Source organism: Centruroides vittatus, unplaced genomic scaffold (assembly GCF_030686945.1).
Source record: "Centruroides vittatus isolate TY-2023 unplaced genomic scaffold, ASM3068694v2 contig_7, whole genome shotgun sequence".
Lineage (NCBI taxonomy): Eukaryota > Metazoa > Arthropoda > Arachnida > Scorpiones > Buthidae > Centruroides > Centruroides vittatus.
In genome coordinates, this window is record NW_027122442.1 from 828,968 (window position 1) to 842,600 (window position 13,633).

A 13,633-nucleotide genomic window follows, 5' to 3' on the forward strand; every position below is an offset into this window, starting at 1 on the left:
TTAAAAATATAATAAAATTAAGCAACAGTACATGTGCAAAAGAGCACCCAAAAACTTCCTAAGACGGTAATCCAATGGGAGCCATAAGATTACCAACATTAAGTTTGCCTGTAAGTGTAAGCAAAGTTTGCAAAAACACGATGCAAACAAAATAAATTTATATAAATTTTGTTTTAAGCATTGTGTTGTTGTATACCTGCTTGAGGTCCAAAACACAAATATAGTGTGTACAGGTGAAATTCCAGGTGAACAATAAAGATTGTTTTTTCTGAATAAGTTTTCCTCAATTTGCAAAAACAGAACACCAGTACAATAAGTCCTAATAACACAATAGGTCCTAGTAGACATTTATATAATAAATTGCACAAAATAAGGAGACAAAGATTAAGGATTCATTAAGTTTATAAAAAGAACTTGTAATATTTTTCAATGTAAAATAGATTCCTGAATAATTTTGAAACAGTGTTTTATTTACAATTGTCGGTCTTACATTTTTTATTATTGAAATTTACCTATTAAAAAATGTTACAAATTGAAAATGGCCTGAACTGTACCTAATAGAAATGTATTCAATGTTACATTTCACACACACAAGTTATTATCAATAATACATAAATTTTATTTTATTATATAATATACAGTGATGCAGTTTACCAATTTTATATTATAAACGTTTTAGCTGTGGAACCCTTACAAATATATTTGGTTGTGCGAGCAAAAAGTTTGAGAAATGCTGGTATAGTGTATTATATGAATGAGTTAGCATGTCAGTATTTCTGTATGAAGGAAATACAAGGTGACATCAGTTATAAGTACTCTTACCTTAATTATACACACAACCAGGTTGTTAAAAATGCATTTATACATTTTGTATGCATAATTGTAGATTATAGATTATGTAGTATTTAGGAATTAAATTGTTAAGCTAAATATAACAGAACATGAAATATTTTTAATCATCCAACCATCAGCCAAATTAATCAGGCAGAAATTATGCTATATGTATTAATTAGAAATTACATGATTAGAACATGCCTACCCCTAGTTCTAATCATATAATTTTTAATTAATACATACCTTGTAGCATAATTTCTGCCCAATTAATTTGACTGATGGTTGGATGATTATTAGTATATTGGGTTTTTGGGATATTGATATATGAAATATATTTTTATTACAGGTGGAAGATTTAAAAAAGAAGTGGTTATTGAAGGTCAAAGTTATTTACTATTAATTAGAGACGAAGGTGGCACACCAGAATTACAGGTAAATGTTGTATTGTTCATGCAACGTACAAGATAAATTATTGCAAATTGCAATGAATACTAATGTTATTGCACTGAAAATATTTAAGAAAATTATACTAATGTAGTAGTAAAATTTTGTAATATAGTCAAGTGTAAAAATCATATACTTCATAAAAATTTGACCCAAAATTATTCTAAACAACTGTAAACCTGCTTATTTATTATAAGTAGAAATTTTAGATTGTAATTATTTTCCTTTATATTAATTGAATCGTATGCATGTACTGTGTATATGTTATATATAGCATACATGCAGTATAGTATTCAAATTCATTCAAAAGTTATATATAGATTATTAAGTTGTTATATCTATATTTATATATTTATCTACATATAATTAATATAGACAACTATTTTAATATGTTCATTTAAAAGTTTACAGTTAATATAATATTGTAAACATATTGTAATTTAATAATTTTTAACTACCAGTAAGTTAATTTATTATGCTATGATCATGCTTATATTAAATAACAAAAGTCTGCTTTTTATTGGAGCTTGCTCACATTGATCTCAACATCCACATTTCTGCAACATGAAATCTCTGTACCTGCACTTTCTTTAGTCTTGCACTCTGAACCATACAACATTGCAGACCTAACAACCATTTAAAAAAATTTTTCTTCTAATCTTGGAGGCATTCTTCTATCACAAAATACTCCACTAGCCCCCCTCCATTTAGTTCAACCAGCTACGACTGTTATATCTTCATCAACTCTCTATCTTGTTGGAGTACTGACTCCAAATATTTTAATCTTTCACTCTTGCTCCTTCAATTTTCATATCAAATTCATTCTCAGAAGCATTTTCCCCATAGCACATTTCATATACTCAGTTTTCTTTCTACTAATCTTTAAGCTTTTTCCTTCCACTTTTCCAGCTTAGTGTAATTTGTCCTTGTCCACATCAATAAGCACAATATGAACTGCAAACAGCAGACACCAAGATATTTCATCTTGTAAGTTGCCTGTCAATACATCCATAATCAAGACAAATAAGTAAAAACTAAGAGTTGAGCCCTGGTACAGACCAATGTCTATGGGGAAACTCATTGGTCAATCCCACATGATCTCCTTATTCTTGTTGTGGACCCTTTTGTACATATAGTCAATGATCTTAATATATCCCTTCTTCACCTCTTTATTCCTTAATACCCATCAAATCACTTCTCTTGGAATTCTATTGTTGGCTTTTTACAGGTCAATGAAAACACAGAAATCTGTTTTTTTTTTTTTTTTTTTAAATTGGCACAGGAGGAAAATTGCTTCTACTGTCGATCTTTCTCGCATGAACCGACACTGATTTATTTCCCTTGATGATGAAACACATTCTCAGCATTCTCTCAATAACTCTCTCTAAGATTTTCAATGTGTGGTTCATCAAGTTGCTCACATTAAGTAACTCTATAAAACAGGTCTATGTTATTTCAAGAAATTTGAGTTGGCACTCATTATTTATGCATACATTATTGAAAAAAACAAATACTTTGTTTGTATATCAGTTAATCCTTTTTTATATCCTTTAGCTCTTGCTCAGAATTCATGTATTTACTTATATAATAATAATCAATTACATACCTCAAAGCCGTTACTGGTGTACAATTAACAAAAAAAAAAAAAGACATTCTAACAAATTCGTTGCTGCCTGAAGAAGAAACGTTGAAAGTTCAAAAAAATTCGTAAAATTTATTTTTTCATTTTTGATGTTAATTGCACACTGGTAACAGGCTTTGAGGTATGTAATTGATTACATTCTGGTGTTGGAAAAAGTGAAGTTTATAATAATAATTTTATGAATTTTTGTTTTAATTTTTAAAAAATTATTTTATTCCTAGCAGATGAGCCTGGCATTGATTGGGCAAAAAATAACAATAGCAAAGGTTAAGATTATTAGATTATTTTGTACTTCTAATGCTTCTACTATATTATGTTATGGTATTTGATTTATATTTACAAAGGTTATCTTACATAAGAGTTTATAACACCGAGTGCCGAATCTGACACATTTTAAAAATTCTTTATTCCTCTACTATACACAATTTAAAGAATTTTTAAAATGTGTTAGATTGACCACCTTGTGTGATAAACCCTTATCTAAGATAACCTTTATAGTTATATAGCTGATCTTACCCAATTTCACTGAGTGTATGAATTAGGTCCCACCTCTTCCGAAGCTAATTAGAGAATTTTTAGATGGGTCTAAAAATGTGTTCAGTTTCCCTCAAAATTGCAAAAAACTGCATCTAAAATAGTACAGTAGAAGCCAAGTTCTTCAGGGTAATCCTTAATCCTCTTCCTCTCTCCCGTGGAAGGAATTTCCAAAAAATCCCTTATCAGTATGTATTCTCGTGGCATACCCTAACTGTATACCAAATTTCAACTTTCAACTCCTAACCAATTGGGTTCTATGCTTATCATTATCATCAACCCATCTCAATTATATTATAAGATAATGCTAGAAAATATAATAAAGTAAGCATTTAATTATATTTACAATAATAATAGTAATTTTTTAACTCTTTACAGTTCAGTTGCTGGGTAGATGCTGTCATTTTTGTATTTAGCTTAGAAAATGAACCATCATTCAATGCCATTTGTAATTATTATACTAAGATGTCACATTATCGAAATGCTGCTGAAGTTCCACTAGTGTTAGTTGGTACACAAGGTATGATAAAATGCTTTATTTTTTATTTGAGATATATTTCAGTGTATTATTTATTCTTATTTCTGTTTATCTAGAGATGATTTTAATTGAAACAGTTTAATTTTGCGATTAAATTCTGTAGTGAAAAATCAATACTACTACATGTTGGCATTAAGATACAATCAAATTCTGCACTTGTATTACAGCTCAAGAATATATCATTAAAAAAATTTCTTCATATTCTTCAAATCAGAAAATAGCAAATGCAGTCTGGTAATTAATGCAAACAGACTAATGCTAGAGATGGTTTTTGGTTTTATAATATATTTGATTTTAAAACATTATGTGTACCTCTTTCTTACCAAATTTACTAGTAAAAAGTATCAAATTACCAGCATATTAACCAATACATTTTGTTAATCTGATTGCCCATACAGTGTTTATCATTAGTGCAATTTGTAATTGAGAAATTTGTCCTATTGGGTAACAAGTCTGGTGATACTATCCTTATAGAAGTCCTTTTGGTTATTGATGCTTCAGGAAGTCTATGACCACATCTTGCATCTTTACATCTGAGGTAAATCTATGATCCTTCAGGTGTTTTTCAATCACTAAACATGTGAAACTTAACTTGCATAGTGACAGATCCAGACTGCAGGACATAATCCTGCATCAACTTCATACAATAATCAAAAATAAGTGTGGTACATGATGTCAGATGGCATGATCTTGCTAGGCAATGCAAGACTGCATACTGCCAACATTACTCTTAACAAGTTTGAGAACTTGAAATGGAAAATTCATCCCTTCAGTCCTACTTAATTTTAATTATAAATATGTTTTTTCATCAAATATTAACTTTGATAAATGAATTGATTTTATTACCTGTGTGACTTTTTAAAATCAATTTTAATTTATTTTTTTAATTCATAATGTTTACTTCATTCATAATATAAACTTTCAAATATAATTTTATTTTACAAACTATTTGAATATTTTGAAGATATTAATTAAAATTTAATTTCATTTTTTTATGATTTAAATATTTTAAATTAAGGAAATAAGTTTATATAATTGTAGATGCATATGTTACATATTCTGAACTTTATTCTAAGAATGGGAGATTCTTAATTAGAAATTCTGATTAATTCAGATATTACTTGAATGAGAATTGGAGTAGTTTAAAAATTTTCTTTTTTAAAAAATAATTACTTTTTAATAGTTTATCATATATTGAAAAATTATAACTAAAAGCTGTTCAATTGCAAGCATAAATCTAAATGCAATTTATTTTGGAGTCTATTAAGGTTAAACTTTTATTTTCAATTAATCCTGTATTTAGATTCAGGTTTTGTAGGTGTAGATTTTGGATTTTAATTCATATATTGCATATCTATTACAAATTAATAATTATTACAATAATAAAAATGTTAGTTTTGTGTATTTTGTGATAATATAATGCATAATGATAAGTTTTATTTTTAGTATAGATACTAAAAACTTATAAAATTTCTTGAATGATAAAAAAAAGAATGCTCAATTAAAATTAAATCAATTTTTAATGCTATAATCTCATGAGACTAAAAGTTGTAGATAATTAGTATCTAAATTTGAATAACTTCATTTCTATGACACACATGTAGGTATAATTTTAAAAAATAAATATTAATTATCACTAATTTTTTACTTTGAAAATGTACCACGAATCCATTCTTTTTTTTTATAATTATATTCATGTTAGTTTAGTTTTTGGTTATGTTTTTATGGAGATATTAATTGTTGCTTTTTAATTTCATAATGTTTTCATAGAATTTCTTGCCATCTTCAATAGATTTCTGTGCATTGTTCTGATGACAAGATTTAAATATATCTAAAAATTATATTAATTTGTTCTATTTACCTCTGGAAAATAATTTCTTAATTTTTTGCTATGTTGAATTTTTAAAATACACTGTTTTTCTTATAAATTTCAGTTGAAAAATTTTTATTTTTAGATGCAATAAGTGAAAGTAATCCTCGTGTTATTGATGATAGCAGAGCAAGAAAATTAGCTAGTGATCTTAAAAGGTGTTCCTATTATGAAACATGTGCTACATATGGATTAAATGTAGAAAGAGTTTTTCAAGATGGTAATAATTCCTTTTTATTATTATTATGATGCGATTATCATGATTTATTATTATTATTATTTATTATTTATTATTATTATATTTTCAAGCATGTCAACAATGTTTTGAACTAGATTTTAAAAATATGTAATGCATTTGAAGGATTTCTTATAAATTATAAAAATCTATTTGTAAAGACCATTTCACGTAATTTGTGATTACAAATTTATTTGTAAACTTAAGGTATATAAAGCTAGTTAGTTAGTTCTAGGAAATTACTTTTATATCTGTGTTAAAATATTATGAAACAGCTTTTTAAACATCAGATATGCTACAGATAAGTTGAAAAAAAAATTTTAAGATATTTATTTTAACGTTAATTTAATTATGAAATAATTATGTAATGTTATACAATAATTTAATATGATGATGATATAAATTTCAATAGTCTGTTAAAAAAAAACAGGATAAATAATTAAGATCAATTTTTTCGTCCGATGGTTGTTTTAATTTTAATTAACACTTGGAGACAAAGTTGAGCAAACTTTGTCTCCAAGTGTTAATTAAAATTAAAACAACCATCAGACGAAAAAATTGATCATAATTGGAAAATATTGTCGCCTGGAGGGAGCTTTTTCAAATCTGCATTTTCTAGCGCTTCTTCATTGTGGATAAAAAGCCGAAACACCCCCAAGAAGGCAAGATGGTCATTGAGAAGACATTCGTATCACCAGTTCCTTTTTTAGAAAAATTTTATATTTTTTAATTGGAAATTTTTGTGTTTTTTAAAAGGACTTTTTAGCGTTTTGGCGGCTAGTAGCCTAAAAAGGAAGGTTGGTCGCTGAGATTGTATTGTCTGTCTGGAACACAGAATTAATAAATGATGGTCCCTGCATGGGCGAACTTTGTCTCCAAGTGTTAATTAGCATAAATAATGCCGAAAAACATTATTTATCCAAACATAATTTGTCTTGTTGACTATAAAGACATGTCTTGATAATTGGAATTGCTAGTAGGCAATAAACTTTCTCTTTATTAGTATATAACAAATTTTTACAACTAAAATAATTTTATATGTGCAAATTATTATCCCTATTTGACCAAGTGTTTTGTTTACACACAAGTACTTTTTGCTGTTTGCTAATGAAATTTAGACTTAAGATGTTGATATCCATTTCTATTTTTGTTTCATTTTTTAAATTACTTGTCATTCAGATGCACTTTTCATATTAATTAAAGTAGCATTTGCATATAATTTAAAATATTTGAATTAAAATGTAGGGAAAAAATTTTAATATCTACAATTTTATCATTCTCACACCTTGGGAATAATTACATATTCAAAACTTATTATTTAAATTTGTATTATTCACCTGAGATGAATACTATAAATCATAAATAGAAGATGGTGGTTTATTATCCTGGTTTTAACTTTATCAATTACAGTTTTATAATTATACTACCATCAGAGGATAGTTCATAGACAAGTTTTTGAATGTCTGAATACAGGAGGTCCTCCAAATAAATATCAACTTTGCTGTGTGATTTTTTATTGAATTAGGAGAAAGAAATTGTGAAACCACTGGTGGTTTTCCCCCCTTTGTTTTTAATTTAATTGTCCTAGTTTTAATTTTTATAAATTTAAAACAATATTAAATAACTTTCGGATTTGAAGAGCACAGTAAAATCTTTCTTGCAACATTTTCTAAACTTAGAACAAAGAAATAAATTTTAGAATCATATTGATTATGAAGCACTTGACAATTAATATTCATTATGTTGATTATTTGAAGATAAATATAATAGATGTTCTATTTGATGGGTCTGGGAATTATAAAAATGTTTATTAAATTGAGGTGTCTGCTATTCGGGAGTGTCCATTAATAGCGGTTTCACTGTATAATTTATTTATGAATCACATTTTTGTCTTAAATGTTTAGCTATTATTTTTTATGATGATGAAAATGTATTAATTACGTGAATATATTGTAATAGATATTTTAATATCTGTAGTAAAGCTATTACACTTAAAAATAATTATGTAAAATATGGGGCTAAAAAATCATTGGATTACATAACTTTTATAACTTTTAGGTATAAAAGTTTGATGATGATATTTTTTGTTTTTCTTCTTATTTAATATTAAATATTAAAATCAAAGAATCAGGTGGTTGTTATAATTACAGGTTTAATTTTTCTTTAATAATTATAGGTTATAATTCTTCTAAATTATAGGTTGTCTTTATGACACTTTTCACAATATGACTATTAATTTTGACCATATACCAATTTAAAATTTAAATTATAATAGTAAATTTATGCCCAAAGATATAACTTTTTAAGATACAGTTTATATTTTAAATGTTGTAGATTCTAGAAAAGTTTAAAATAATATAGTGTTAAATAAAAAAATAATAGTAAAGTGCTATACTTTTTTTATTGTTTAAAGCTATGTCAAGTTCAAAAATTAAATATATTTTAAGGGTATTTCAGAACTCTGATATATCATATTTAAAGTTAGCTAGTTTTTTTCATAAAAATCTATCTTATGAACTTAATTGACACTGTGCCATATTAACAGATAATTCTTTGTTAAAAGGCATTGATAATTTTTGAAATTTGTTGAAAGCTTGAGGTAATGTCTACCCATATCAAAAACTAATGAATTTTATACTGAATGTTTTGTCAGTCTTTCCTTTTTGAGTCTTATTTTAATTTTATAAATAAGACAAGATGTTACTAAGTTATCTGAGTCTCATCTTGGAAATGGCTAACTGTTATGGAGTCCTGTTAAAATAACCTCACCTTGTTTTATTTTAACAGTATATTTATAAAATGGAATTAATCTCTCCTTGCTTTTTATGTTTGTTTATTTTTTATTTTATTTTTATTTTGATAGTATTCGAATTTATTAGATCAATGTATAAGGTTTCCATAGCAGCATTGATCTTGTTCATTTTTTTCATTTCTAAAGATGAGTGAGATAACTTGAAAGTACTTTCATACCATGCAACAGTTGTTTATATATAATCCATTAAACCATTTCTTTCATAGTTAGCCATTTTTTTTATCCAAATCTATTTATAGTTTTGTGTTTGTTTTATATATCATTAAAAGAAAGAAATTCAATAATTAATCATCATAGGACTCATTATGTGGTTTATTATTTCAGTTTAAAATTATAAATTAAAATTTATGAAATAACTTATGGATATAAAGAAACTGTAACTGGTTTATGAAATAATGTATTTAAATTGTATACATATTTAATGTTTTATTATGTAATTATTGTATCTAGCAATAAAAAGTAACACATTTATTTATTTTTAAAGCATGTCATAAAATTGTTCAACAAAAAATTCAAGGATTAACACCAAATAGTTCCAGACCAGGCACTCCAATTAATCATCCAGTTCGCTGCAATTATTACATACCTGGTTCAGTTCCATTATCAAATAATCATATTATCGCTCAAAGTAATGGTTATACCAATCATCCAGCTGCTACACCAACAATTCCTAATTCTTCGCAAATGGTTGGATCAGTTTCTTATAGCCATGCTTATCATGGACAAAATTTTATGAAGGTATGTTTTATGAATTTGTTTTGTTAAAATTAGTTTTTGCATTTTTTATTTGTGTTCATTTTGTTTGTATAAACATCGAAATAACATTCATTTATTAGAGAGTGCTTCTCTTGATATAATTAAGTGAAGTTTATTTAGTAAATAAAATGCAATAAGTTCACTTACTCAGAACATGAAATACTGCTTTAATTGAATCATTTCTAAACAAAAGAAATTATCAATTACACTAAATATTGAAGATTTCACGCATCCTTAGGCTATATATTCCAATTTCAAAATGCTAGTATAATTGAATTTTTTTTTTGTTTAGAGTTAAATCTACTAAAATATTTTCTAATGCTTAATCATTTAATGTGTGTACAAAGTAGTCAAAAATAAATAGGAAAAGAACAATGGTTTTATTGTACGAGTAAACGTAATAAATTATACTTGTTTGAAATATGAACATTTTGCAATCGCAAACTTTTACCAACAGACTATGATTAGAAACAGTTCTTAAACTTTTTGGACATTGATAAGATAACTTAAAATGCATCCATTATCAATTTCTTGTTATAATTGTGAGAATTGGGGGTTAAGAATCAAGGCTTAACCCGTTATCCAACAACGGGGAGGTGAGTCCCGCTCATGTGGTCAGTGGATGGCATTTTAGGAGGGCAAAAATAGAGTGGAAGGTTGCGGATAAGTTGATTAGGCATCGGCGATACACGAGTAATCACTCTCGCATAATTAATCAAATAAATTTAATAATAACATTAACTAAGTGGTTACATAAACGAGTGATACAAGGCAAAACGTTGGAAGAGGGGTGTCGGCGTCCGCGACATTCCAGAGATTTAATCCCCTTTCAATTTCCGAATATATAAAGTTAACTCGTGGTCAATTGAGGGAGAGAGAGAGAGAGAGATCTTAAGTAACTGAAGCTAAATTTACCTCGTCGCTTGTCTTCGCTTGGGGCATTGGTTGGACGGAGTAGATGGGATTGACCAGTTCTTGTCAGTTGCTTGGACGCCGCCCAGGCAGTTGGGTGTGCGCCCTTTTTATACTAATTTCGAGGGGCAAGAACTGTCAAATAGTTGAAGATTAATATGGACACCTGTCAGCTGTGCCGGGTCTATATCCAGCCATCACGGGTTGTTACAGACATATTCTTGGGTCGAATTGTTGACGTTGGTGTCTTGAAGGTGAAATATTATGACATAAATTTCTGTGAATTTGACAGTTCTTTCCCATTAATTATTGTAATGTTTGACAATAATTTCTTAATTTTGCCGACTTACTCTCAGTTGTTTACATTAACATCGTTTTAATCGACAGACAGTCTATAATCGACGGCCGAAATTCTCTCTTCGGGTCAAATGTCATAGACAAAAACGATAAATTCGATCTCCGATAGCTTCAACTACGCAATAACGGACGCAAAAAGGACATCAATGCATGACCCTTTGTCACCTCCTTTTGCTGCACGTGGCACGTGTCTGCAGACACCTGCACGCTTACTCAAAACCACGTAATATTCATCGGCTCGTTTGTCGCTGTAAACTATCTCTCTTTTCCTTGCGATTTACTGGTGTGGAGGGGAGAATAGTGAAACAACAATAAAAAAAAGGGGGGGCCAGAATATCACATAATTCAAAATGATATTCCTTCAGATATACCTTCTTAATCTTAGGAAAAGGTAAAAATCTGCTGGAGCCAGATTAGAGTAGTAGGTGGCTATACCATTATTGGCCAGGTGTTGTTGGATGTTGAAGGTTCTCAATGCACTACACATATGTTGTAAATCTTGAGATTTTGATCTTGTTTACAGGCACCCTGTGTGAAATACCCACAGTATGAGTCAGATCATCTGTTTTTGCCAATAGTTTTGTCCTGTTTTCTTCTGAATCCTAGCAATCACTTCTACTGCATTGTGTACTGTTGCTAGTTTGTCTGGATGTGGGCCATCTTTCACTTCTGTTTTCTTTGAATTTTGTATACTACTAATACATTTGTATATTCAACTTAGTGTCTTCAGTACAGACTATTCTTGACATATTTTAGAATTTTATTATAAGATATCTGAAGTTTGTAGCAAAAGTTAATGTTAATCCCTTCAATGTTTCAAATTTTGGAAGCAGCCACCAACATTTTATTTTTATTGGGGCAATGTTTATTGATATAAAAATTTTTTTGAAAAGTTACATTAAAGCTGATTATTGCTTATTATATTTCTGTGCAAACAACAGCATACTTTTCTTTGTGAAATTACTTGTTTTTGCATTTTTGAAGTATGTTTTGCTTAGATTATAAGAGCATACCTTGTATATAAGAGCAATGCCAGCTTGTTTTGGCTTAAAGCACTGCACTGCTGTGTCAATGTAAATTAAATGTAAAAGTACTGATACAGTAAGTATTCAGTGACATCTATGGTAACCATTATTAAAAATGAAAAACCAAAGTAGAAAAATGCTTCTGATACTGTAAAAGTTTTTAAAAAATAGTATTAGGTACTTTGCAGAATATGGTGTCAATTTTTCCACACCTGAGAACATGGTCTTATATGTGAAAATGCAATATTAGTGAAATGATCAAAACAAGCTTTGATCATTTCACTAGCTACAGTTGAAAAATTGGTATTATTATTGTAATTCCTATTAATTTATGACTTCATTGTGTTTGATTGATTGTTGTGTGTGAGAATAAAATTTTATCTGCAAAAAAATTAAGGTAGATAATGATTTAGCTTCTAATAAAAATTTTTAAATTTTGTAAAAAATGACTGTTTAAATTTATATATTATCTGTGTCAGTTTTCTTTCAAGTGGAGTATTTTTGATTTTACACACTGCACAAAATAATTATTTATTGAAATTACAAAAATTTTCAAAATGTGACTTTAACATTAAGTTGTAATGTTTAGAATCAATAGATCAGTTTTCACAAACAATATTACTACATATCAACATTGGAAGCATTGGTAATTTCCAAACTTTCTCATTGGAAACTATTGTTGAAAACTGTAAAGTTAATTTTTTGTTTTTAATTTAAGTGTAATTTTACTTACCATTTTATGAATTTAATTTCTTTGTTATTACATTTTATTTTTGTAATAAGAACTGTTAAAAATTTGTTAAAATATATTATTTTATTTATTACTATAACTGTTATAATAAACAAAATATTAAAGTATGATTATTTTTATATTACCAATTCAGTTATTCTGTAAATATTAAAAATAGATCAATCTAATAAGTATTTATAAAATGTAAATTTGAAATATATATTTATAGGATCATCAGTGGGAAAGAGAAATGAAATCTGATGTAAATGGTACAAATATTCTGAAAGAAAGTAAATCAGATAAAATAGAACGTTCATTTATAGTTGACTCTCAACAAATTTCTAATACTGTAAATAAAGAGAGTAAAGATATTCCAACTCCATGTTCTACTCCAACAACTTCCAGGAAATCCAGGAGGAGATCAAATCTTTTTACGGTATGCAAAACAAAAACTTAATTGGATTTTTAACAAGTAAATGGCAAAGCGTATTTGGGATAAGACTATGTCTTGGAGACTCACTACTAAGCGGGATCACTTTGATGCTCAAGGCAGGTCTCGTTCTCTTTCTCAAATCTTTGGTATTGCTGGTTTTGAGCGTGATTATTCAAACTTCGCCGGCCATGGCCATGACTGCGAGGTCATCCACAATGCAGTTTTGGTGAAATTAACCTATCCAATGTTGAAATTTCTATATATATATATATATATATATATACAGTAGAGAGTTGTTAATTGGAATCAATTGGGGACTGGGGTTGTTCAGATTAGTGATTTGTTCCGATTACCGATTATGTACGAATAAATACATTAACCTGTCCGATGTTCAAATTTTTCTCCATTGCATGTTGCTTTGTGTTGAATTTTCGTCGATTTTAAGCCTAATGAAAATTTTTATAATAATAATCGAAGCTATCGTATCGTTAAAAATTATTTCTTCATTTTG

The 13,633-nt window shown here is 27.9% G+C and overlaps 1 protein-coding gene across 1 annotated transcript in view; it reads left to right on the plus strand.

Annotated features, from left to right (window-relative positions):
- Positions 1-13,633, plus strand: part of CenG1A (Centaurin-gamma-1A) — a 121,128-nt gene that overhangs the window by 76,133 nt on the left and 31,362 nt on the right. Inside the window, exons 4-8 of the mRNA XM_067276506.1 lie at positions 1,181-1,266; positions 3,833-3,974; positions 5,948-6,082; positions 9,394-9,647; positions 12,919-13,125. Of these exons, the coding sequence (XP_067132607.1) occupies positions 1,181-1,266; positions 3,833-3,974; positions 5,948-6,082; positions 9,394-9,647; positions 12,919-13,125 (824 nt within the window). The remainder of the gene's footprint in view (positions 1-1,180; positions 1,267-3,832; positions 3,975-5,947; positions 6,083-9,393; positions 9,648-12,918; positions 13,126-13,633) is intronic.